The sequence below is a fragment of the Rattus rattus genome, chromosome 17 (assembly GCF_011064425.1).
Source record: "Rattus rattus isolate New Zealand chromosome 17, Rrattus_CSIRO_v1, whole genome shotgun sequence".
Taxonomy (NCBI): Eukaryota; Metazoa; Chordata; class Mammalia; order Rodentia; family Muridae; genus Rattus; species Rattus rattus.
The window spans coordinates 22,404,384-22,431,211 of record NC_046170.1 but is presented as its reverse complement, the minus strand read 5'-3'; the positions used below and the strand labels follow the sequence as shown (position 1 = coordinate 22,431,211).

General features: G+C 43.9%; 1 protein-coding gene across 1 annotated transcript in view; it reads right to left on the bottom strand.

Annotated features, from left to right (window-relative positions):
• Positions 1-26,828, bottom strand: part of Ednra (endothelin receptor type A) — a 53,814-nt gene that overhangs the window by 11,632 nt on the left and 15,354 nt on the right. The window contains exon 4 of the mRNA XM_032888147.1: positions 12,176-12,286. Coding sequence (XP_032744038.1) covers positions 12,176-12,286 — 111 coding nt within the window. The remainder of the gene's footprint in view (positions 1-12,175; positions 12,287-26,828) is intronic.

Below are 26,828 nucleotides of genomic sequence, written 5' to 3'. Positions count from 1 at the left end.
TCATTTCCTCAGATGACCTTGAGTGCCTGATCCTCTCGCTCTACTCCCCGAGTGCTGGGTTTGCAACTGCGTACCACCATGTCTGGTTATTTAATGTTTCCTTGTCAGCAGTCACGCTTAAATGTCTGACGAAAGTTCATGCTCTTTGATTTGATGTTGTGGTTGGATGCTCACAGACTGTAAAGAGAAGACCTGAGACGCACCGTGGTCCTTTTTATTTTTTTTTTAATGACATGGGCTTTTTTTTGTTTTTGTTTTTGTTTTTTTTGTTTTGTTTTTTTTTTCTTTTCTTTTCTTTTTTTTTTGTGGATTCATTTGAAATTTTGCTTCCTGTTGTAATGGAAAGGAAACATTTTCTTTTTATAGCTTTCATTGAATAGTGCCAGACAGAAGAAGGCTTTAAACAGACCAAAGCATTGGATACAGGTGTGCTTGAGTTTGCAGGATGCACATGTGACTGCTGAAGATTAATTAATGAGCCAAGGCTATGCACAAGTCACCCACATTCACCAAATGAACTCCCTGTCATCTATATTTGCTCACCACCTCACACAGTATGTCTACACAGTATGGGTCTGTGAAACACGGCTCCTAAGAATGACAACGCCTCATTCTTTACCAGACTTGCTTAGAGATTAGAACATGTAAACTTCCATACAGTATATATTTTGTATCGTATAATGATACCACATGATAGATGCGCATCTCAATCTTCTGGAGAAGTGGTTTGCAAAATGTTTTTAGGGTAAGTAAGATTTGCATGCATAAGAATGCCTGGAAAAACCCCAGGTTTGTTCAGAATGGAATAAAATGCAGCTCTATGAACAGACCATGAAAACCCTTTTGTAGAGTACAAACTCTATCCTAAAATTCATATTTTTTTTACAGTAGGATAAAGATTGGTGCTTATTTTGATTTCCAGTTCTATTTTCTCTTCTTTGTGGCTTATTGATTTGGCAGCCCACTGTTCAGTAAAAGCTGGAGTGGAGACCAGATGTCTGTGTTTCAGGACTGAGAGCCAAGATGCATCTGCCTCTTGTCCCCTTCCCTCACCTCAGTTAGGTGATTTAAGCAAAACACCTCTCCTCACAAAAGAGTAATAAGCAGGTGTCTTAGCTGGTGTCTAGGGTTTGGCTTAAGTAAGACAATGTGATGAATATGTTTATAAATTAGCTTCATTTCATATGGTATCACAAGTAAGTCTGACTGGCACACACACATGTGTACACATACACACAAGTGCACGCTCGCACACACACAAACACGTGTGCATGCACAAGCGCACACATGCAGGTGTGCGTGTTCATACACATGTGCAGCATGCATATGGGCACACAGATGCACATGCATGCACGCACAGGCATGTACACACACACACACACATACACACATACACACACACCACACACACTCGGACACATATATGCTGATATAGATTGCTATACACAGAAGTGGTTTTCAGCAGATACTTCACTAAATGGCCCATAACCAGTCCAGTCTTTTGTTGACTCATCTCACGAAGAATCAGAATGTTTTCCATTTGTAATCACGTTGATCTCGCTAACATCTTTGTGAGATGAGGCAATGACTACAGGAGTGACAATAGACGACATCCTGTGACAGTGGACAGACATGGGGAAGTTGTGGGAACTATGAAACTCTAAATGCTGCAACGTTGAATTTTTTTCTTGGAAGTTTATTTTCTAACACACACACACACACACACACACTTTTCTTATATTTGAGCAGCCTTTAGTCTGATTTATATGTTGGGATTAAGTGTTGGGATTAAGTGTTAGGATTAAGGGTGTGTACCAGCAGTCCCTGGTCATTGCTGTTCCCATAAGCATAGTTTGAACACAGCCTTTACTCACATCACTTATAACTGTATTTTGCTGTTTCCATGAGAACATTCTCCCACAGACATGGCATTTGTAGTTCAATGGCTGCACACGATGGCACGATATTGATCTCATTTCTACCAATCTTTCTCTCATGAGTCATGTTTAGCCTCTCAGAGGAGTGAAGCACACCTTTGTACACAGAGATATTTTTTTCTCACTGTGAGCAACTTTCCTGGATGCATGATCAGCAGTAGAATTGTTAACTCAAGGAGATGAGAGGTAGCCAACACACATTCGTTCTGGAGATACAGTCTCACAGGGCAACCCAGCCTGGCTGGGATTCACTCTAGCCTCTAACTTCTGTGATCCTCCTGCCTCAGTCTCCCGGCCAGTCGCATGACAGTTGTGTTTCAGCATGCTGGACCAGGTGATTTAAAATGCAGTATCTAGGAACTGCCTAGACAGATGCTTGCTTACACCGCAACTCATGAGTTTTTCTTCAAATTTGCTACTTCAAGAAGGTGAAGGGGCACCGCTGCTGTCTTTAATTAAGAGAAACTGGTCATTTGTGATGGTTAGTTCTGATTTATATCTTTAAACGATGGTCAAACCCATGGCCACCCAGAGGTTGGAGGGAAAATCCTATCAGAGAGTCTTCTCACAAGAAACCACGTGAGTTGGGTGAAGGGGAGATGCCAATGTGTGCACTTCTGTGGACGGTTCTGATGTCAGCCTGTGCCAGGACTGGCCTCTGATAGGCTCCCACCGCAGTCCTGCCAGGCTGAGAGGCCTCAAGACTTCCAGCTGACCCTGCTAAGGGCTGGAGCCCGAAGTGACAGGGTACAGAAGTGGCCAAATTCCCGTTCCATAACACAGTGAGATCTGATAAAATGGTTATTTTAAACGACTGAGTTTGAGGGTATCTGGTTATCAAAGAGAAACAGGGTTAGCAAAACTAACCAGCTGCCTGGTCCTGACAGCAGAGTAAGATAAAGGATGAAGAAGCGTGTGCTGCAGGGAACAGACCCAAAACGAGATCCTGAGTTGCCCTAGCCGGAGTGTGACTTTGTCCATATCCCGTCTCTTCGGCTCAACCACTTCTGTGCCTCCCTCTTCTTATATAGCAGTGGGAAACCACAAGCAGGACAGGGAGAGAGCAGGTCCAAGTCTAAAGAGGGTGCACCTCTGAAAACCACCTTATGCTTTCTGGCCCAGGATTCGTCTCTGAGATTATCAGGGAGGGTACCAATCAACAACTGGAGGTGCTGGCATCATGTCTGAAGCTTGAGGCGTACAGAGAAAAATCTGCCTTCCTAATGGATCGTTGCAGGGTTTCCAGGTATCTAATTATACACTGCTCTGGAAGAGTCGTTAAGAGAGTTTTATCTTTTTATAGGCTCCTTCCCCAGACATCTTCTAACTACAAGTTGGATCTGTACCCAGGCTTGTTTATGACATGACCCTGTCATCGTCTTGTACTTTAAACAAGACTATTAACTTCACAAAGAGCAGCATTGAGTCGCCTTTCTTCTTCTGTTCTCCCCCAAACAAAGTAAAAGTAACATTTGAAACTCATCACAGTCGCAAGAAAAAACGTTTTATGGTTGGTAACGGTTGATTATTCATAGTTTTTCTGGGAGAAGTTCACCCCTTGTAAAGTATACTTTAGCAATATAAAGTTTACCGATAAAGCTGGGCGGAAGCCAAAACTTGTTCTTAGATTTCTTTCTCTATTTCTGAAAACTTCCTCCTATCTTTCTCATAAGAGACTAAGAACATATATTTAGAGTAAATAAATAACAGTTAAACTTGAGGAATTAGCAAAAGGGTTAAACTGAGGCAGGTCCACAGTTGAGCAAAGCAAACTCATCCACCAGGTGTAGACTGCGCCTCTCTGACAGGCTTGTTTATCTGTCTCAGCACCACAGGGAGGGAGCTGGAATCTGTCTGAGCACCACAGGGAGGGAGCTGGGACTTTTCTTTGGTTTTATTGCATTCTGCATTTCAGTAAGTAATTAGAGAAGAAATTCAAAAGTGCCTAGACATATGCTTTCTCTCAGGACAGCTCCAAACCCAGATGATTATCATATTTTAAAAATATCACTGAAATACCATGGCAACTCTTCCTGGGTGGTAATCTGGTTCAGACAAGAAAAATATGGTTTTAAAAACTAAAAATTGTTTTTAAAGGACCTCAGATTCCTTCTTATTACTGCTGTCGCATTAAAAAAGTGGTTCCTCCCTCCAGTAGAATACAGCGAGATCATGTAAAGCCTCAAAGCTAATGATATTTTATATGTGGTGATTGTAAGGATTAGAGCGCTGGCTCAGGAGTTAAGAGGACACAAGTTCAGTTCCCAGTGCCTATGTCAGGTGTCCCACAACTGTCAGCTTCAAGGGATGCAATACTTCCTGCCTTCTTGTACACTGATGTGTACAACATACACACGCGCACACACGTCACACATGCACATGCACACACACATGTACACACTTAAAAATAAAATGATCTTTAAAAAATATTAAAGAAATTGTGTGTGAATGTGGTTCTTTCTCCAGTATGAAAGCTTTTGAAATATAAATGCTAAATCTGTCCCCCTAGTGTGGATCCTCAAGCTCAAAGTCAGCATCAAATGAAACACAAGGGTGAAGGCCACCAACAAAGGATTATGAGTTTTTTCCCAAGGAGGCCTCTCCTGGGTGAAGGCCATGTAACCAGAATGGCATTTTAAAGTGGCTCATCTCCTTGATTTAAAAGTCACACCACATCTGAATGAAATCATTTTTAGTACCATCATCATCATCATCATCATCATCATCATCATCATCATCATCATCATCATCATCATCACCATCACCATCATCATTCTCTCCTCTAAATGAGGAATGGCATTTTATTTGGGACTTGACTCAAGGCTTACATGAATCATGTAATTCATGAATGGATGAGGAGAGGGGGGCTCTGGGGAGGGTACCACACACCAGAGAGAGGTGGTGGTGAACTAAGCCACTCCCTTTCCACTCTGGGTGGGCTGAAGCTCAGGAAGAAGGCTTCCGTGATTAAGAAACGAACCAGTAGGCACGGCCCTGGCTGGGTGTGTATCGGGGCAGGTTTCCCTTCAGCTCAGAGGCCTGTTGCCTTCTTGTCTGTGGTGGTCTGGATGAGAGTGACCCCATACTTCACGTCTGCACATGCTTAGTTCCCAGTTGAACTGTTTGGGAAGAATTAGGAGGCGTGTCTTTGACAGCAGAGGTGTGTTGCTGGCAGTCGGCTTTGAGTAGCTAAGACATTGCCTTGTTCATTTTAAAAAATGTTATGAATGTCTGAATTTTAAATATTTACCTCTTAAAATGTATTTGTGATCACATCCAGAATTTCTGTTATTTTTTTTCTTTTAAAAATATATTTATTCACTTTACATCCCAATAAACCCCTTCTCCTTCCAGTATCCCCTCACACAGATGCACTCCTTTTCCTCCCTACCCTTCTCAGAGGAGAAGGGAAGCTTCCCCCAGCCCCCATAGGTATCACCCCCTCTGGCACATCAAGTCACTGCAGAGTGGATCTAACCTCTCCCTCTGAGGCCAGTCAAGATGGCCCAGTTAGGGAAACAGGATCCACAGGCAGGCAACAGATCTGGGACAGCCCCCACAGAAGACTGAGGTGCACATCTGTGGGGATGGGGGACCCAGGTCCAGTTCCATGCTCAGTCTTTGGTTGGTGGTTCAGTCTCTGGGAGCCCCAAGGATCCAGGTTGTCTCTGTTGCTTTTCCTGTGGAGTCCCTGTCCTCTTTGGGTCCCCCAATCCTTCCTTCCACTCTTCCACAAGACTTCCGGAGCTTGGTCTAATGTGTGGCTTTGGGTCTTCACATTTGTTTCCAATGGCTGCTGGGTGGAGCCTCTCAGAGGACAGTTATGCTAGGTTAATTATTTTTTAGTTCAGAGGTTTCTTTTCTTTGTGAAGAGTTACTTACATATGTTTTGCACACATGTGTATGACACGTGAGTTTATGTGCACCACATACATGAGGTGCCAGAAGAGAAGAACATCAGACCTCCTGCAGCTGGAGCTACAGGTGGTTGTGGGCCACCGTGTGAGTTCTGGGACCTGAACCAGGAACACTGTGTGCTCTTATCCTTGAAGCCTTCTCTCCAGCCTCTGAGAAGGTTCTTCATTCCCGAGATCAAAATGAATTATTTTCTTCTATTACTTTGTGGATTGAGATTTTTGCATGTTTAAGTATAGAGGTTAAGAATGAAGACGACCCATTTGATTACTGGTGCCTAGGCTTCATAGTTTTATGTACTTGATAAAACTTTTCAACCTCAACTTTCCTATCTGTAAAGTGGGGATAAATATGGCAATACCCAGTTAGAGAAAATATTTTCTATTCACTGTAATGAGACTGGTTCTAATACACATTTGATAAATGGTAATTGTATATTTTACTATTGTATATAGGGATAAGTAAGAATTTAACTTTTCCTATAAGGGGGCTAAATACCACTATTTATAAATGAGTCAGTCCTTCCACTTTATCCAGTGACATAAGCATGCATTACATTTCTGTGTATTCTAACACCCATTCTGTTTCCCTAGTGATGTGTCAGAATATCCCTTAACCCTAATGCTAACCCTTATCCCTTTCTAACCCAAACCCTAACCCTGTCTAACCAATATCATCCTGAGTGAGGTAACCCAATCACAAAAGAACACATATGATATGCACTCACTGATAAACGGATACTAGCCCAAAAGTTCGGAATACCTAAGATACAATTCGCAAACCACATGAAGCTCAAGAAGGAAGACCAAAATGTGGACATTTCAGACCTTTATAGAAGGGGGAACAAATATACTCACAGGAGGAAATATGGAGACAAAATATGGAGCAAAACTGAAGGAAAGGCCATCCAGAGACTGCCCCAGCTGGGAATCCATCCCATATACAGACACCAAACCCAGACAATATTGCTGATGCCAAGTACTGCTTGCTGACAGGAGCCTGATATAGTTGTTTACCGAGAGGCTGTGCCAGGACCTGACAAATACAGAGGCGGATGCTCACAGCCAACCATTGAACTGAGCATGGGGTCCCCAATGAAGGAGTTAGAGAAAGAACTAAAGGAGCTGAAGGGGTTTGCAACCCCATAAGAAAACAACAATATTAACCAATCAGATTCCCCAGAGCTCCTAGGGACTAAACCACCATTCTAAGAGTACACAGGAATGGACCTATGGCTCCAGCCACAAATGTAGCAGAGGATGGTCTTGTTGAGCATCAATGGGAGGAGAGGCCCTTGGTCCTGTCAAGGCTCTATGCCCTAGTGTAGGGGAATGTCAGGGTGGGAAAGTGGGAGGGAGTGTGTGGGTGGGTGAGGGAGGACCCTCATAGAAGCAGGGGGAGGAAGGAAGGGATAGCAGGTTTCTGGAGGGGAAAACAGGAAAGGGGATAACATTTAAAATGTGAATAAAAACATCCAATAATAAAAAAAAATAGTATTTGCTGCTCACCCAGGAGACTCAAATTAAGGTCCCACCACCCATGCCACAGATCTCACAACTGCCTGTAATCCCAGCTCTCGTGGATCCAACGTTCTCTTCCAGACACTACAGGTACCTGCACGCAGATACACGCACATAGACATGTACACACACATACATAGACATGTACACACACATACATATGCAATGAGAAGCCACATGCATTGAGAGAGAGAGAGAGGGGAGGGGGAGAGGGAGGGGAGAAGGAGAGGGAGAGGGGAGCGGGAGAGAGAGAAAGAGAGAGATAGACAGAGACAGAGATAAGGATATAGACAGAGAAGAGACAGACACACAGACACACAGAGAAACATACACACCTCAAATACACACACACGTCCCCCCCCCACTTTACAGTCTTAAAAACTAATTCTCAAAATAAATGAGTAAAAAGAAGTGGACTGCTTTGGTCCTAACTATCATTTGCTCTTTGCTTCTTCCTCTATAATTTATTCCAAAAATTTTTTTAGTATTAAAAATTAGCAATAAGAGGTACAAAATACCTATCGGATTTATATGGATTATCTTCATTATTAAAAGGAAAGAGAATGGAAGTGCTATAAGAAGACAAAACCCACAAAACCCCCTAACCCTAACCCTAACCGTAACCCTAACCCTAATGCTAACCTAACCCTGTCTCTCTCTCATGTTGATTGCACACTGTAGCTTTTAAACATCTGACAAGATGCATGGAAATAGCATGTTGTTCCTTTTGTCAACTGTCAGAATTGTTTTCTTATTTCTTTCCCTCACTTGTAAAATAAAACTTTTAGACTTATTTTAAACATTTCAATCATATAACATAACGAGAATATCAGTAGTGTCAGAGGCACCATTTAAAACCTCTAATTTTCACGTTAAGAGGCAGCCATGCCTACCACAACCCCACCAGTGCTTTGAAATACAACACCAGCGGAGGAAGAAATGATATTCGTGTGCGTACGTAGGGAACAGCAGTGAGAATTTCCTGGTGACTCAGGTCAGGTTGCTGGTGCCTGCTCAGCTTCTTAGGGAAATGGCCGACGCACCGCATCCACTGTTTAGTCGGTGGGAACTATATAGTGGCCTCTTATGTTGCCTTTCCATCTCTCCACTACTGGGAATTAGGTCTCGAGCTTTGCATGAGCCTGTTGGGTGTCACTGTCTCACCCGGAGCCACATCTCCTGACTAAATGCAGCAGCCCTTAGCCTCCGACTTAGGCTAAAGCAACTTGTTTCTCAACAGATGGCTGCAGATTCTAATAGTGAAGTCATTTTTAATCTCTGCATTTAACTACTGACATGTGGACATTTTAGGCTATCCATATCACTGTATTTTAAACTATTGATAACATTATCTTTTGTGTTTTAGTTTTGGCAAATATATTTATTTTAAGTAACAGTCCAAAACATTTCATTTATTTTGTGTTTCAGGAGTCAGAGCCATCTGGTTTCTTTTAAAAAGACACCATTAGAATTTATAACTACTAATGTGTTATGATGTCCAAACACAGCAATAATTTTATTTGAAAATTCTAAGTCCTAGCCGAGTATCCACAGCACTTAGCTGTTCATTATGAGAGCGAGCTGCACCGATGGGGATGGCCATCAGTGGGATGGCGTAAAACAATGAAAGCTTCTCTAAGTTGTACGTGAGCCAAAGAAATGGTGTATGGTACAGCTGCACAGCAATGGTGCCTTGTACAACCACACAGCAATGGTGCATTGCACAAGCACACAGCAATGGTGCCTTGCACAAGCACACGGCAATGGTGCCCTTGCACAAGCACACGACAATGGTGCATTGCACAAGCACACGGCAATGGTGCATTGCACAAGTGCAATGGTGCATTGCACAAGCACACAGCAATGGTGCATTGCACAAGCACACAGCAATGGTGCCTTGCACAACCACACAGCAATGGTGCCTTGCACAACCACACAGCAATGGTGCCTTGCACACACACAGCAATGGTGCCTTGCACAACCACACAGCAATGGTGCCTTGCACAACCACACAGCAATGGTGTGTTGTACACACCAACCACATAGCAGTGGCATGCTGTGCACCAACCACACAGCACTATGTTAAATATGCAGGTGTGCCACAAAATGTGCTGTAACATTCTGACTTTGGTTCCTTATAATAATTATACTATATAATTATTAAATATAGATACATGTATCTCTATATAATGTTAGAAGTTGCAGGTGACATCATATAGTCAGATCTCTTGTTTCTCTGGGGAGCCCTGGCTGTCCTGGAACTTGCTCTGTAGACCAGGCTAGCCTCAAATTCAGAGATCCTCTTCCTGCTTCTGTTTCCCAAGTACCCCCATGCTGGCCTTAAATTAGATCTATTCTTTTAAAGGACTCCTTTTAAAATTTTTCCATTAATGACCCCTTTGTGGCTTGAGAATTAAAAAAAATTCATTTTATTTAATGTGTATGGTGTTCTGCCTGCATAATGCTGTTCTCCCTGTGCATTCCTGAATGCCTAAGGAAGTGTTGAATCCCCTGGGATTGGAGTTACAGAATGGTGTGAGCTGCAATGTGGGTTCTGGGAACCTCATCCAGGTCCTCTGTAAGAGCAGCCAGTGCTCTAACTCCCAAGCCATCTCTCATCTCCAAGCTTTTAAAAATTACTTTGAATTATGTTGTGGGCATATGTGTAGGTGTCCATGAAGCCAGAATTGTATCCCTGGAGTTAGAATGGTAGGTGGTTGAGACCCACCTGACCTGGGCATCAGGAACCAAACTCTGGTTCTCTGGAGGACAGTGCACTGTTTTAACCACAGATCCATTTCTTTGGCCCCTTACCTGAGACATTTTTATGAGCCACGATGTAATGGGTACATAAAATAGGCATGCGGATCAAATTTACTGATAATATATCATGGATAAATTAATCTAGTCACTTATGTGTATATAATATATATATATAATATGTAAAATCTTTTTTGCTTGTTATTATTGTGTGTGCATGATAAGTATGTCGAATGTCACAGTGCACATGTCAAGGTCAGAGGTCAATTTTGTGGGCCAGATCTTTACTTCACTTTTACATCAGTTCTGGACCTTGAGCTCAGGTCGTTGGGCTGGCATGGCTAGTGGTTTTTACCCACTGTATCATCTCACTGGATCAACTATTATCATCTATTTAAAATGAATGCGAAATTACATAGCAATGACATGGTAATTCTTGTTTTTTTTCGCATAAAGAACACTGTCCTTGGAGCTGGAGATACCTCAGTGGTTAGGATCGTTTGTTGCTCTTGCAGAAAACCTAGGTTCTGTTCTCAGCACCAATGTTGGGCAGCTCATGACCTGTTAACTCCAGCTACAAGGGATCAGATGCCCTCTTCTGGCCTCTGTGGGTACCTGCACACAGCTATGTAAAATAAAATAATTCTTAAAAAAATTGTAATTTAGCTGACTTTGATATTGTACCATGTGAGCTATCTTCAATGTTTTTCAGAAGTGACCAATCTTTGACTTAATAATTGTCAATGCTGAGGGTATGTCCTTGTGTGATACAGAGTACAAAAATGGCAACATGTTTAGAGCCATTTCAGAAATTGTTGGAAAGTCTATTCTAATCCCAATTCATTTAAAGATACTTTAAAATGAAAGTCAGGTCAATGTAAAGCCCCACTGTGTGAGCATGCACACTGTAAAGCCCCACTGTGTGAGCATGCACACTGTAAAGCCCCACTGTGTGAGCATGCACACTGTAAAGCCCCACTGTGTGAGATGCACTGTAAAGCCCCACTTTGTGTAAAGCCCCACTGCCCTGTGTTGCACACTTTCAGAATTTGAAAGTTATTTATTCCCCAAGGCTGCAGTCTGCTCTTAGCAAACATCCCCTCCCCCCTCCCTTCCTGGGTGTTCTCCCACCCTCCCCCCATTTGCCCTCTCCCAACAGCACTAGGGTTCAGTCTTAGCAGGAAGGGCTTCCCTTCCCCCTAGGATATTAATTGCTGTGTCCAGGGAGTCCTTTCCCTGAAAGCCCCTGGTTGTTGGCATTAACCAAGGCTTGATTGCAGGGTCCTGTTCTCAGTTCAGTGGTTTCCCACCTGGTATTCTGGCTGTGTCTTTGAGGGTATTCACATTTTGATCATCCGTCTTGAGTTTCATTTGTTCTAGGCATTAGGGTCCTGTGCATTTGATTTTGAATTAACAGTTCCAACCATTTGGTCATCAAATGCTCAGAAACCTTTTCCTGCTTCTTTTGTTGTTGCAGCTCTGCCCTGGCACCCACCCACATGGGGCTGCAACCCTCACTTACAAAGTTCTCCCTTATAGTCATTTGTGAGGATTAGGGGTCTTTCAGAATTTGATACAGTTATTTATTCTGTTCCCCCCTTTTGAAAAATATGGAACATTTTTGGCATTTAAGGAGGTATAGTGAAACGCGGGACAACTTTATCCACTTATTGCTTGGCTCAAGCATTTGAAATGTAACTCAATGGTATTTTCCCTTTCTTAAAACAATGCCAGTCTAAAGTACAGGGTTTGTATATTCTAGGTCTCTTGTTTTCATCAACTTTATTCCATCATTTTAATTTTTTTTATCGTCTCAAGGAGGCTAGTTGTGTCTCATTAACCACATGTACTACTGTAGGAATCTCAGATCAATACTAATTAGCAAATGTGTGCAATTCTAAACATGGGTGAGGGGCAGACTTTAAAGTCTTACCTCACTTGACAGTGGTTAACAGCTATGTCTGGTACTGACTCTCTCACTCTTCCTTCTGAGAAAATGATTTTCTAAACCCCACTGAAGAGCAAAGGAAAGAACCACGTTACCTGTCCACACTGAGAGCGCAGAGATTCAGGACAGTGATGCCCACGGACGACTTCTGCAGAAAGGGGAACAGCTTGCAGAGAAACACTCCAAAATCATTGTGGTCAAAAGGCCTGTTTCAATTTTTGGAATAGTTTGATAATAGCGCCCTGATAGCCAACAGCTGCAGAGAGGAGATGGGGTTGTGGTTTAGAAACAGAGGAAAGCTCAGAGCGTGTATCCCCAGTGAGAATTTTTGTGACCAGACCCTTCCTTTCTGAAATTTCCCCTGTGTCCCTGCTTCTGAATAGGTTTTTGAAAAGAATATTTTCCTTTGAGTTTCAACCTTTCCTTGTCTCTTCCTTGAGTCACAATAAACAGTCTTAATGGGGGCATTATCTAAAAAAATTCCCACATTGAGGGTTTGTTTCAAGATATGTGGGTTCTTCCTTTATTGTTTTGAAGAGTTTTAGACCCAGGTCTCAAATCTGTTGAGGCCTGCTTTTTTGACCAATTAACTGAGAAGAACGCTAGAACGCTCTGAACTCTGCCAATCTTCCTGAAGTTCACAAGTAATTTATAGGACTGCGTCTGGTGCAAGTAAAGGTACAAGGCACAATTTCAGGGGCAAATCACTCTGACAAAGACAGGGATTGTGGTTTTCACGGCGACTTGCCACAAATCGGAATCAACTGAGTAGGGATCGCAACTGAGGAACTGTCCTGCTGCCTTGGTTGAGGTGGGAGGCTCAAATCTGTTGATACTTAAAGGTTGAGCACCCTAGATTTTAGAATTTTTTAGAATTCTTTTGCTAGTATGGTCTTTCTTGTGTCCCACCCTTCACCCACAGGGGCTGGTTTATCTCGCGTTGCTGCCTCTGCTGAGTCCAGCTTTTATTGTAGAAGAGGGGCCTGCAGGCAGTCCAGGAACGCCTTGGCATCCAGCACCAGAGTAGGACTATGGAGGCAGCAGCCATGCGGACTGATTAACTTCCACTCATCGCTCCTAAATCAGGGACAGCTCTTCTGGAACCGCTCTGACTGTTGAGGCCCCCAGCCTCATGGACCGAGTAATGGGTGGGCTCCCAGTGTGCCAGGCGTGATTTTGCTGTTATTATAAGGCTCATTTTACACATGAGTCCTCTAGGCCACTGGAAGGGATCCTGAAAGCGAGCCCCTCTTCTTCCTCTTTGCTTCCTGTCTGCCTGGAGGTGGACAGTTCCCTTCCCCATGCCCTACCACCATAATATGCTGCCTCACTACCAGCTCAAAGCAATGGGGTGAACTGACCACAGGTTGTGACCTCCAAAGCTGGGAACCCAGAGTGTCCTCTTAGCACCCCAACCTCAAGAAGGGCCTACGTGTTAATCTCTTTCTCACAAGCACTGTTAGGGTATATGGTAAGCTGACTTGGGAAATCTTCCAGCTCGTTCTGTCTAGCGATAAAACAGGTATAAAAGAAGGCACAACATGGGAGCAAACAGTCTAACTCTCAGACTTACCTTTCCAAATTTCATTTATTTGTTTATTCTCTCTCTCTCTCTCTCTCTCTGTCTCTCTCTCTCTCTCTCTGTGTCTCTCTCTCTGTGTGTGTGTTACACCAAAAGTGTGGAGATCAGAGTTTATCGTCTTCTCCCCCTTGTAAACCCAGGGAATAACTCAGGTCAGCAGGCTTTGTGTCAAGGGCCTCTACCCACTGAGCATTTTCTTTCTCTAGTATGAAATCTAGACTGCGGAAAGAGCACTGCTGATTTCTTTAATGTTAACAAGCAATGATGGCTTCCATGGCAGAATAAACTAACAACTCTGACAAGGGGTCAAGTCAAACTGGCTCAAGGGTCGTTTTTTGGAGCACGAGGAAGCATGGGTTATTTTATTGCCCTAAAAAGGCCTGTGCAATGAGAACCTCAGGTTTATGCCCATGTGGCACCTGGAAGCAATGAGCTTCCATGGGAAGGGAGGGAGGAGAGAGGGATGGGAGGGGTAAGGGAGGAGAAGAGAGAGGGAGGGAGAGGGGGGAGAGGGGAGGGAGGGGAGGAGGAGGGGGGGGGGAGAGGGGAGGGAGAGGGAGAGGGAGAGGGAGGGGAGGGAGAGGGAGGGAGAGGGAGAGGGAGGGGAGGGAGAGGGAGGGAGGGAGAGGGGGGAGGGAGGAGGGAGAGGAGAGGAGGGAGGAGAGGGAGAGGGAGGGAGAGGGAGGGAGGAGAGGAGAGGGAGAGGAGAGGGAGAGGGAGGGAGAGGGAGGGAGAGGGAGAGGAGAGGGAGGAGAGGGAGAGGGAGAGGATCATGATGATTCACTTATTATTTCCAAAGTAGCGTTTCCAGTATTTGCTCCAAAGTAGCAAAGTGACAAAGTGACAAAGTGAGGGTACAAAGTTGGTTGTCTGCCATGAACCCTGCTTTGGATGAGAGGTGCACAGCTTCCTAGGGCCTGGAGAGGATATATGTCCCACAGGCAAACCCTGATCGGTTTCCTCTTTCTCTAGAGGAGTTCAGAGGAGCGCTGGAGACAACTGAGGACCGTCATCTCAGCAGGGGACGTTTGCCTTGCTCTAACCAGTTGCAATGTCTGCACATTGTAAGACTGCAAATGTGGACTCCAGTTTGTGTGGTTGATTTGGATGGTGCCCAATCAACATCACAAACCAACAGACTATTTCTTTCTTAAACCTACCAGACACAGATTTACCTACAAACTTGCACAATTTGCTAGCACACCAGGACCTGTTTTCAGAATGGCTAATCTCCAAGCTCCGTTAATGTCCACGTCTGTGTATTGTATTTTTGTGCAAAGTGGTGTCTCATTCAGCGTGCACAATGTCAGTTTGTATTGCTTTTCTGGACTATGCCTGAGAACCGGAAAGTATGAGAAAAGTCTAGAATTGGCGAGATGATGTGAAATTGTGCCTTAGTGATTTCTATTCTTTGTAGGTAAACTAAGTCTGTTACCCGTTGTCTTATTGTTACTTGTATCCAATGCTCTATGCTTAGGTTTTATTCTTTAACTTGCTGCAGATTCAAGCTGATCACCAGCAGAAACACTTCCGAGAGGGACATCTAAATTTTGGTTTTTAAATAAGCATTATTACGGGAGCTAGAAAAAAAATTCAGCATTTAGGGCATAACCCATAACCCTTTTCTGATCAACCAGGGGGTAATGTGCTTCTTGAGGACATGTTACAATATTAGAATCTTCTGGGTAGTAAGGACTAGGAAGGATTTTCCTGGCATCTGGGGAGTAGAGGCTAAGGGTGTTGCTAATATCTTTCAAGGCTAATATCACCCAAATAACCACCAGGATGCAAGATGTTAATGCTGTTGAGGTTGAAATCTACCATCCCTGAGACTACAGCAGAATCTCTGGAGTGTGGACAGATGTAGGAAGAGAAGATGGGTGGGTGGGGGTGGGGTGGGGCAGTTAAGCAGCCACAGAGCAGCATCAGAGGCCCCTGGAGGGCTCCTGACAACACTGTTGTACTGCGTCTCCAGAGCTTGTGACTCAGCCGCTCTGGGATTGGGCCTAAGAATTGTCATTCCTAACTGCTGTGATGCTGCTTGGAGAATCATGGCACTAGAGGGACCATGAGCAGCTAGAATAAGCGCTGGCAGCCAGTTTGATCTGGGTGAGCAGGGAACAAACGAACAAACAAAAAACCCAAACCCCAAACCAACCAACCAAACACAATCCGTCATAATAGTTTGTGACCGGGCAGCTTGTGTAGCTTGAATCTCATTTCCCTCACTGCCCTCAGTACATTAGCTCAGAGAGACTTATCAAAACAGTAAGAACTCGAGTGTGTGGGCCTCAGTGGCTTGATGCTATTTATTCATTCCCTGAGTTCAGGACAGGCTGAAGAGGATACCTATTGCTGTGTGACCCAGGGTAAGCTATCTAACCTGTCAGAACTCCAAATGGGTGTGGTCTCACACCCACCACAGTGGTGTGATGGCCATTGGGAAGGCTCACGCAGGATGATGTGAGAATCCTGTCAACGGAACACATATCATAAATGCTATTTTGGTTTGCTATAATTTGTTAAACCACGTTGAAAGGTGTGCACCATTTATGTACGACTTAGTTGAGAAAGATGGGTGATGTGAATAACTGTGTCCGTGTTTTCCTGTTCCAGATGTTAGCATCTGCAGCTTCTTACTGTTATCACGCTGTCCTGATCCCCACATCTTAAAACCCTATGCAGAGAACCAGCAGCAGGCTTTCCTTTGTCCTGATTCCCTCCACGCCTTCTGGGAAGGCCGAGCGATTTTTCTGTTTCCCTTTTGTCTCACTCCGCCCATCCCAGACAGGAATGAAGGATTTATGAATATAGTCTGCAATAGCTGAAAACCTCAATGTTTAAAGAATGCTCTCTTCCCTGGAACATGCATGATTGTCGCTCACTTGGAACCAGACAGGCCTCAGTCTTCAGAGAGCAGGGTTCTGACTTTTCTTCTCCCTCTCTCCTCTCTCCTCCTCCTCTCCTCTCCTCTCCTCCTCCTCTCTCCCTCCTCCCTCCCCTCCCCTCCCTCCCCTCCCTCCCCTCCCCTCCTCCCTCCCCTCCCCTCCCCTCCCCTCCCCTCTCCCCTTCCTCTCATTGTTTTGTTACTCTCTCCTTCCATTCTTGGAGAGGAATTGGGTTGTACAAGTTGTAGAGAAGCATACACCCCACCAGTGCAGATGGAATTAAAAGCCCAAGACACTCAGGACAGAGTTTTTAGAGAGAGCATGATTCTGGCTATTGAGATGCTATAAAATCAATCACTCTCCTGATGGGGGTGGGTTCTGCAACTCCATTAGCCTCCCTCTGATTGCAGAGCTTTCCCACAAATGCAATAAAAACTGTGTCATCCGCCCAGTCTTCTTTGTCAGGCTCCTCTTGCCTCCCGAACCGGCCAAGAACTTGTAGTATGTGACACTCAGAGAAGGAGCACAACTGTTTTAGCCTGACCGTGTGCACTCTCAGTGACACAGGGGACAGAGGAAACTTCAAGTCAACTGTGGACCTGACCTGTGGCATCGTTGTGACCCCTGACTTAGGGACCCTGGCTTACTCCTCTGTCTTCTCATGTCTTCCTCTATAAATAGTGAAGGCTAGGGTAGCTGCCTCAGATGGTTACTTACCACAAGTAGCATCGGAGATGATGCACAAGGAGCTTAGCACAAGGAAAGGTCTAGAAGTGTGAACTGTAGCCTGGATGACCTGGGCTAACTCTCTCTCTTGGCCTCATTTTCTAAGGAGGTTAGCTAGTTTCTGTCACTGTGAAAAATATCTGAGAGAACAAACTAAAGGGAAAGGTCTATAGTGGCCCAGGGGTTCAGAGGTCTATGGTTGCTCAGCCTCATTGCTTTTGGGCCTAAGGTGAGGTAATACTTACTTCATGGCAGGGGCTGTGTGCTGGAGCAAGCTGTTCACACTTCATGGAAGCCATAACTCAAAGACAGGGGAAGAGGAGGGGACCAAAGTTACACGGTCTTCCATGAGGTCGTGCCCCCCAGGGGCCTAACTTATTTCTAGTAGACTTTTACTGTAGAGATTCCATCGCGCGATGGGTGCCATGGGAACTAAGCCGTTAATGCCCGTTGAGGTACATTTAAGATCCAAACTAGAGCAGATGGTAAAAAAACACTACTCAAGGAATCCAGTACTGGTAGTGGCAGCCCTCATAGAAACAAAAGACGCTCCATCTTAAGGAATTTCCTGTCTACAAGACAGACAGAAGCCTTGCACCCATAGCTCTAAGCTTCTCACCAGGACCTTAGCAGAGGAAAACACGTGGTCTTACCGCCACCAGCACACGTCCTGTTCCTCAGTGGAAACGGCAGATTATAGAGTATCTGCACCCTGTGGCTGACGTCTAAATGAGTTGATGGACTAATGAGTCCTACGGGGCCGACACACAGAGTAAAGCAAGGGTAAACGCTGGTCCTACAGTGCGCAGACGCTAAGGACTTCTTTCTCTGACTTGTGTTGGCAAGCATGGAATTGCTGCTACTATTTTTTTTCTGAACTTAATTGCCACATCCTTTACTTCTGAATATTCAGTGTGCAAGTTTTTTTGTCTGTTCGTTTTTTTGTTTGTTTGTTTGTTTTGTTTTGGCTGAGGCCTTCAATTTCTAGAATCTAAGACACATAGATATTAGTAATAACCAAGGGGAAGATAGAATAGAAGAGAAAAGAATTTTTAAAAAGAGAGCCAGTGTTGGATGTGGTGGCACACGCTTAACCCAGCACTTGGGAGGCAGAGACAGGCAGATCTCCATGAGTTTGAGGGCATCCTGGTTTATAGACTGAGTTCTAGGAAAGCCCGGGACACTTAGTGAGACCCTGTTTCAAAACCAAAGCAAACCAAACCAAACCAAAAACAATCAACTGGGAAAACAGAAGAGAGTTTGAGAGCGAGAAGGATTTCTTTTCCTAGAGGAGAGCGTGTCTGTGGGTTTCAGTTTCAGGCACTGGAGGGGTGGGAGCCCAAGTGTTTCCTTGAAAAATGGACTCAAAGCAACTGATCCAGAAATAAAGAACCGGAGACTTACTAGTCCTGCAGACATAAAATTAAAAGATCGCTGCACAGAAAGAGTATAATTTTACAAAAGAAAAATGAGATGTCGCTATTGGAGTGTTTGTATAGAGCAGCTAATGCCCGGGTTAGCATTTGGATGGTAAACAGATTCATGTTGGGAAGAGTGAGCTCTGACTTTGGATGGGGAGAGAAAGGACTTCATGTGGTGACTGGAGGCCTATGACCTGCTGGAATGAAAGGCAAGCAGAGTCCTTGACAGGAAATAAGGACGTGGAGCAAGGCCTAAAACCAAATGGAAAACTTTATCTTAACCATACAAGCCCACGATTGGCGTCTGTGATTGCAGAGCTCCACCGAGCGGTCGTCTCTCAAAGCTTATCAACAACAACGATGGCAATCAGGAAAAATGGAGGCCCAGCAGCACGTCTGGAAACACGCGGCTGACGCGCTGACTTAATGTGCAGAGTCGTTAAGACCCGAGTTAGCTCCCACTGTGGAACACGTCATGTGGTCACAATTATCTTGTGTGTACGTGGAAACAATGACCCCGTAAGGATACCGTCTGCGGCATAAGGAGAACAATACCATGTGTGTGCCGAGGACGATTCCTCTGCTGTGGCTGATGTGATGGGGAGGAGGATGGAGGTGGTTCTGTGTGTCTAGCAACAGGAGTTCACACAACTCAACTAAGTGGCTGTGAGCAAGCAACATGCACTTTAACACATGCCCTGGTCAAGTCTCAGGAACCTGGCCAAACGCTATGTGCTGTGTACAGAATATCCGAGGCACAAAAGGCCCTCTTAACACCGAGGAGGACGGTGGAAACCTGGCTCCAAGCTCCAGCCCTGGCTGAAATCTTTGAGACTTGGTTCTCATCTCTTCCAGTTTAAAAAAAAAAAACACAAAAATCCCTGATGGTCTGGATTCAGACAGCCCCCCACATTCTCAGCAAGCTCTGAAACTATGATTTCCACACACCATTGAGATTGGTCTCTGTGAAACTCTGGCTTCTCTCCTCTTAGCCTGCCACCGTCCTCTCCCTTAGCCCTGCCGCCTCAGATGCTCTTTAATCCTTCTCACCGACTGTGATAGGCTTTTATTCCTCAGTCTTCTCCCCTCCCCAAAGAACCCAGGTTGTCAGAACTTGGAAGATTCCACAGGTGAAGCCAGAAGACCGAATGTTTTGAATGTATGAAGCCTATTTTATGACTTTCAGAGGGGAAGCTAAACCACATAGTAAATTAACTCAGTGGGCTATAAACATCACAATATAGTGACTCAAAAGAGAATTTCAGTTATTAATTTTAGGCATCTAGTCAAGGATCTGTTAAATATTACTATACCCTTTTTAGTGTTGAAAATGAATTTGACATGTCTTATTTGTATCATTGGGAAATAACGAGGTATTTGGTCAGGGACTGCAACAAGGTACGTGAAGAGTGTGAATCTTCTAATCTTCTGGCTGACAAGGGCTGGTGATGGTAGTGGTGGATGCGGGCTTCGACACCACATCTCGAGTAGGCTAACATTTAGAAGAAATGTATAAATGAAAACTTTTTTCACTGGCTGACAGATGTTACAAAGCCATATGCTTCTAAAGATCCATTTTTAATGCATCATGTATGGAAAGTTAATCAGAAGTCTTCCAGGCCATAGTGAGACAATCTTTAAAAACTGCCAGTGGTGGCCACATATCAAGGAATAGTCATAATTATATGAAAAAACCACCAATGTTCTCTTTTCCCTCTTGGTGGGAGGCCAGATGTGGTCATGTATTGAAACCATAACAATGGAATTGAGCAGATCCAATATGGAATAGGAGAATTCGCTTGCATTTTATTAAGCTAGACATTACAGAGGTTTATTAAAATTCAAATTAATGCTCTTCTCGTTCAGTATTTTTTGTTTTAAAATACCATTTTCTGTATAAAAATAGCCTAATATTTAATGGGTACTTTGCTTTTTTGTGAATCAATGCACATAAACTCTGTTGAATTCCCAGTGTTTTACTTGTAATGCTTATAGCAATAGTTATAAACTAGTTGTTTATTATGTCTATGAGTGTGCACACATGTATGCAGGTGCTTGAGGAGGCCAGAAGGGGGCACCAGATCTCCTGGAGCTGGAGTAACGGAGAGCTGTGAGCTGCCTGAGGTGGACGCTGGGATCTGAACTCAGGTGCTCCGTTAGAGCCATAAGCACTTCTAACTGTTGAGGCGTCTCCAGCCCCTGCAGCCACTGTGGAGAATACACAGAGGTTCCGAGACCCAAAAGTTAGAGAAAATGAATCTAGGTCAATACGCTTCTTTTTATCTATTTCTATTGATGTGTGTATATTTCTATTTATCTGTGAATATATGAATGTGTATACTATGTGTGTGTTAATGGTGTCTGTTGTGTGTGGTTAGTATATGTGTGTGGTGTGTCTGGTGTGTGTGTGTGTGGTGTGTGTGTGTGTGTGTGTGTGTGTGTGCATGTGTGTATGTATGTATGTAGTGTGAACGAGGTGTATGTTTATGGTCTGTCTATCAGAAAACAACTTTTTTCACCCCGTGGGTCCCTATTGTCAGACTCCGTGGCAAGTGCCTTTACCCACTGAGCCATCTTGCTGATTTTCAGGACTGTAAAAGATGAGAGGACTCAGACAGACAGACATGCTACACGACCTATCCAAGATTACATAAATACCCTGGTAATATTTTATTTTCTTTGTTGTTATAGTACAAAAAAATAACTGTACAGTCTTAATTGAAAGTTTGCAGTCACCACTTCTTTAAACATGGCTACGGTCTCCAGCCCCAACTAACTTTCAACAGGACAATCCGAAGTGGGCAGTGTGGGGGGAGTCCGGGGCAGCTTAGTAAGGCAGCTATGTCATTGGGTTCACGTATGTAGAGGACTCTGCATGGGAAGAGAAGGCTTCTCATTGCTATGGTTGGTTTCCTGAAGTCTGTGTTTGCTCTGGGCCACGGTGTATCCAGTGGGTGAGGGCACATCCCACTGGGGAAGGGCACATCCCACTGGGGGAGGGTATATCCCACTGGGGGAGGGTATAGCACATTGGGGGAGGGCACAGCCCATTGGGCTTCTTGTCACTTAGCTCAGTTCAGTGAGACCCAGATTCAGGCTGGCCATGGTACTCAGAGTACTCATGGCTGCCACATGACATCAGGCATAACCTGTCACCATAGGTGGCAAACAGGCTTTGTTAGTCTTCCACTCTTGCCTGGTCCTGGCCCTGCCACCGGGGAGTGTCTGCACTGGGTTTTAATACTTGCTGGCTTTTGGGATTTTTTACTGTTCTCTGTCTAAAATGCAAGTAAGTGAATACTGGGAGACAGTTGTCACAATTCACAAAGTAGATTACAGAAAAAAAAGCCTAATTTTTATCTGCAGTGTTTCAACCCAAAATTAAAAATCTCTTCAAGGAAGATGGAAATAATTTGGTTCCATTTTGAACATTTTGTGACACGCAGTAGTCTGGAAGAGGTGACACTAGATGCTTTTTCTAATAATTAACAATAATCTAGTTTGAGGACAAATGGATTTGACAATTCTCAGGTGAATGGATTCTGAAATAAGAGTATAGAATTCACAGACTCAGAATGATGATTGCCCCAGAGTAGGAAATGTTTACTGTTATACTATATTTTCTTGAATTAGTATCTTCTTTATTTTTAAGTCTAAGTAAATGACATGTTGAACCTTTTGCTCCAAGACACAGTATATTTCCCCAAATTATTTCAACTTATTTTACTATTTTTTACAAGCAACACTAATATATATATGTGTGTGTGTGTGTGTGTGTGTGTGTGTGTGTGTGAGAGAGAGAGAGAGAGAGAGAGAGAGAGAGTGGAGGGAGGAGGGATGGAGAGACGGTACAGTTCACATGTGGAATTCAGAATTCAGAGAGCAAGTCTTTGTCTCACATCCTGTTTAAGACAAGGTTTCTTTGTTGTGTTTCTGCTGTGTATGCCAGGATAGTGGGCCCCCAGGTCCCAGAGATCTTCCTGTTTCCCCCTCCCACCTCATCCCGGAGCACCGGACTTACAGATGTGCACCGCAGTGTCTGGCTTTTATGTGGTCTGGTAATTCCAACTCAGACCCTCACACTTGTGGCAAGTGCCTTACTCACTGTCCTATATTTCCAATACTTTTCTTGGCATTGAAAAAAGAAAAATGAACAGAGTTTAGAAAACAGAGACCCTTTCCGTTCTAGTGGAGTGCAAGAAACTGTAACTATTAGGGAGAGAGTTGGGCAAAGCAATTTGCCCTGAAAGGCAAGGCGTTCACAGAGAAGGGGAAGTCTGAACAATATGTGGGCTTGGACCAAGAATCTCAGACCCTAAACCACAATCTAGTGACAAATACTGTCTTTATCAGCAATCCAAAAATTCTGGCTCAAAAAGAACATTTTATCAGATACCATCAGTTCCAGAATCTGCTTTCTCCTGTGAGATTTTGCAAGGAGACTAGATTTCCTCACTTCAGACAGTTCACGAGTGCCCTGCAAGCAAGGAAAAAATCTCAAATCTGCAGGAGATGCGTAAGGTTCTGATTTACTCCACTTGCAAGCAGGACCATGATGGTTTGAATGAGAATGGCCCCCCTAGACCCATATACATATGTGTATGTATGTACACATATGCATATATGTATATATGCATACATACAATTTTATATATACATACCTGTACATACATACACATAATTTTAAAACATTTACTTTTAAAAGTGTTGTATGCATTGATGTTTTTGCCTTTATATATGTCTGTGTGATAGTGTCAGCTCCTGGAGCTACAGACAGTTGTGAGTTGCCAGTTGGGTGTTGTCATCCAACCTGGGTCCTCTGGGAGAACAGTCAATAACCACTGAGCCATCGCTCCAGCTCCAGACTCATGTATTTGAATGCCTGTCCCCCAGTTGATGGACTGGAACCGGTGGGGAAGAATTAGTAAGTGTGGCCTTGGAGGAGGTGTGTCACTGGCTTTGAGGTTTGCAGCAAAAGCCCAAGCTTTCCCAGTCTCTCTGCCTCTTTACGGATTACGATGTGAACGCTCAGCTCCTGCTCAGTACCATGCCTGCTTGCCTGCTGCCTCGTGACATCTGAACTGTAAGTCCCAAACAAACTCTCTTTGTTGAGCACTCACGGTTTGTTTGACTCTAAGTTGCCTTTGTCATGGTGTCTCATCTCCAATAGGAAAGTAACTAAGGCAGGGGTTGATTAATGGCTGCCTTTGTGACCCTTATAAATGACTTATAATGTGACATTATAAATAGCACATGCCCTTGTCCTTCGAGCTCCTTTTGTGGCTGGGACCACGTGTGTCAACTCTCACACCCCACACTTGACCTTTGGCAAAGCCACGCAGGGCTTCTTCTGAGTGCTGGCATCTAAGAGGGGAGTCCTAGGATAGCTGTCCATTTTCTGACTCTGCCTTCTTCCCTCCGTCTCCTGCAGCTCCCCTCCCTTCCCTCCACATGGTCTGGAAAGATCTGTGCCTAGGGAGAACACTGGCCTCAGAGAATTCCATGCATGCATGAGCACACGGTGTTAAACAATGAGCACCTCCACACCCCACCCCTTTGGTCGGCCACCCAGCTTTCTTACGGCCCTGAAAGTAGTCCCTGACCTTTACAGCACTGGTGGAAGAAAACTCAGTTCTTTAACTATGACTGCATAATTTAATTGGTCTACCTGGAAAATATGAAGTATAGTGATTTTCATACTGAGTGCTTCAAGTCTGTGGTATTTTTCATCCTTTAAGAGCTCTAGGGACTAAGGACTGTTTAGCATGAAGCTTCCCTAAAGATCAAGGAACATTCCCCTCTTCTCCCTACCTGAATCAGGGATGCCTACCTAAAACCTTGGCCATCTGGTATGTGGCTCTCCTAATTACTTGAACACAGCTAAGCACACGGCGAAGAGCTGAAAACTCATTGAATCTTGGAGAGAAAAGCAGTGACTAAACAGATCCCGGGTCACTTCCAGTTACTATGTGGCCAGCATTTTGAGAGGGTGGCTTTGGGGACGCTGTGATGTACATTCTACTGGTGGCTAAAAAAAGAATTTTTCTTTCCGATTCATGCTAAGTTTTTACAGTTTAGAAAGTTTCTACTCCTAATCTTCTCGCCCATATTCATCATGTGTTAGTGTGGTGTATTGACCAGATCCTAGATAAACCCAGTCATTTTACCTAGAAACTGGCAGACTTGGTGCATACCATTTTACAAAAATAATCTCAAAGAGGTGGCCTGGAGAACCTCACCAACCCAGTTCTGACTGCTAGAAAGTATTTTATCTGTAACCAGTGCCTCTTAATCGGGGCTTTGCTGTGTGCCTTACAGCTCAATGAATGTTGTCTGGTGTAAAATAAGCAACGAGGAATACTGAAGCCAGACTTTATTTCTTTCTGTATATTTTGAGATTCATTTGACTGTTTGAAATTTTAGCCTGATCTATTATTCTGGGAGAAAGAGATGTTTTCGGAGAGATGCTTCATCGGTGTTTTGCATTTAAAAAGGAGTAATTTTTTGTGTGTCCTATGATTTCAGGAAGTTCAACAAGCCAGGTGGCCCTTAGTGCCGGTACTTGGAGGGAGAGGAAGTTGTATCTCTGGGTGTGAGAAGACAGCCTGGTCTACACAGTGAGTTCCAGGCTAGACCCAGAGATGCTCTGTCTCAAACAAACAAATGAACCAGCAGATTCTAAGACTCCCCTGGGATTCTAACTCTAACTCTTGCTTGTGTCAACAGAGAATCTGTGTAACTGGAAGCCACAGCTCCCCTCTGTGTCTCTCTTTTCGAAGATGCTTAGCCAGTGTGCGAGTGGATTAAGGAATTATCCAGATGGAGAGAAATGACAGATTTTCTTGAGAGGTCAGGAAGTGTAACGGGTGGTTTATAATAGTCTACACGCATACCTAAGCTTTTGAATCAGAAAAATAATTCTACTTAGCAAATTCTGCCCCATTCGTAGTTTTATACCATGTTCTGGTATAGTGCTCCAAACTTATTAATTAAAATGTAAATGTAATATGAAGAATTATGTTAAAAGTGTCCATACCTATCTGTAGACATGCAACAGCCTGCGTATATGTGTGCACAAGAGTGCGTGTGAAAATGCACACAGTGGTACTTCTCATTACAGCTGAAAACTATTTCAGTGTCTATTCACAGAATGAAATGCTGTCCAACAATGTGAACGAATGCGCCACACCCAAACGCCACACTGTGGATGGCGCTCTGGAGTACGATGCTGGGACGAAGCAGCCAGATACAAAATAGGTCCCATGAGCTGAATCCACAGAAACAGGACACCAAGGGCATGCTCACACTGTTAAAGGTCAGGCAGCAGGTTCCTTTAGGGTTAGGATGGTGACTGAGGGATGGATGTCTGGGAGTTGAAAACATTCTCTCCTGGGTATAGTGATGTGCATGTGTTCACTTTGTGGAATCCAAGAGCCATCAAGAGCTTATTTTTCAGTATTTATTCTGCTACAGGATGTCTAGCTTGAATTACGGTGCTTAACTAATGGGACACTACTGAAATTTTTATAGGGTTGGCTTATATAAGCAAATAAAAAAAATCTGTGGAAATGGTTGGGGAAAGACCCTTTAAAAGAAAAATGCCAATAAACTCTAGACACAACTCTTCCTGTGGGTGAAAACCTCACGGGGTTCAGGTCCTCGTTTTTAAGTACATTCTGTAAAATTCCATTATCTGACACAATGCACAACATTCCATACTTACAAAATAGGCATGCATTCAGGCAATGATTTTGGATGCTCAAGACTTTTACTTTGAAAATTAGGGGCAAATAATAAAATTGTCTGTTAACTTGATTCCCTGGAACTATTTCATAGCAGCATACTTTATGTGTAAATCCCATGAGAACAGGGAATTTCACCCGATTGTTCATGGGTAGACTAAAGGTGTAATGTTAAGTAAAATAAGCTAGGACCAGGTAAGCACAGTGTTTTATCATGTTAGAATCTGGAAAATGATGATCTCAGATAAAGTCAAGAACGGAAGATTGGTTACCAGGAAATGGGAAAGAGAACAGGACCAAAGGAAGAGCATACAGAGTTAAAGGATACAGAGGCAGCTGGGAACGAGCAATTTGTAACGTTGGGTTGCACAGTAAGGGCAGCTGACATT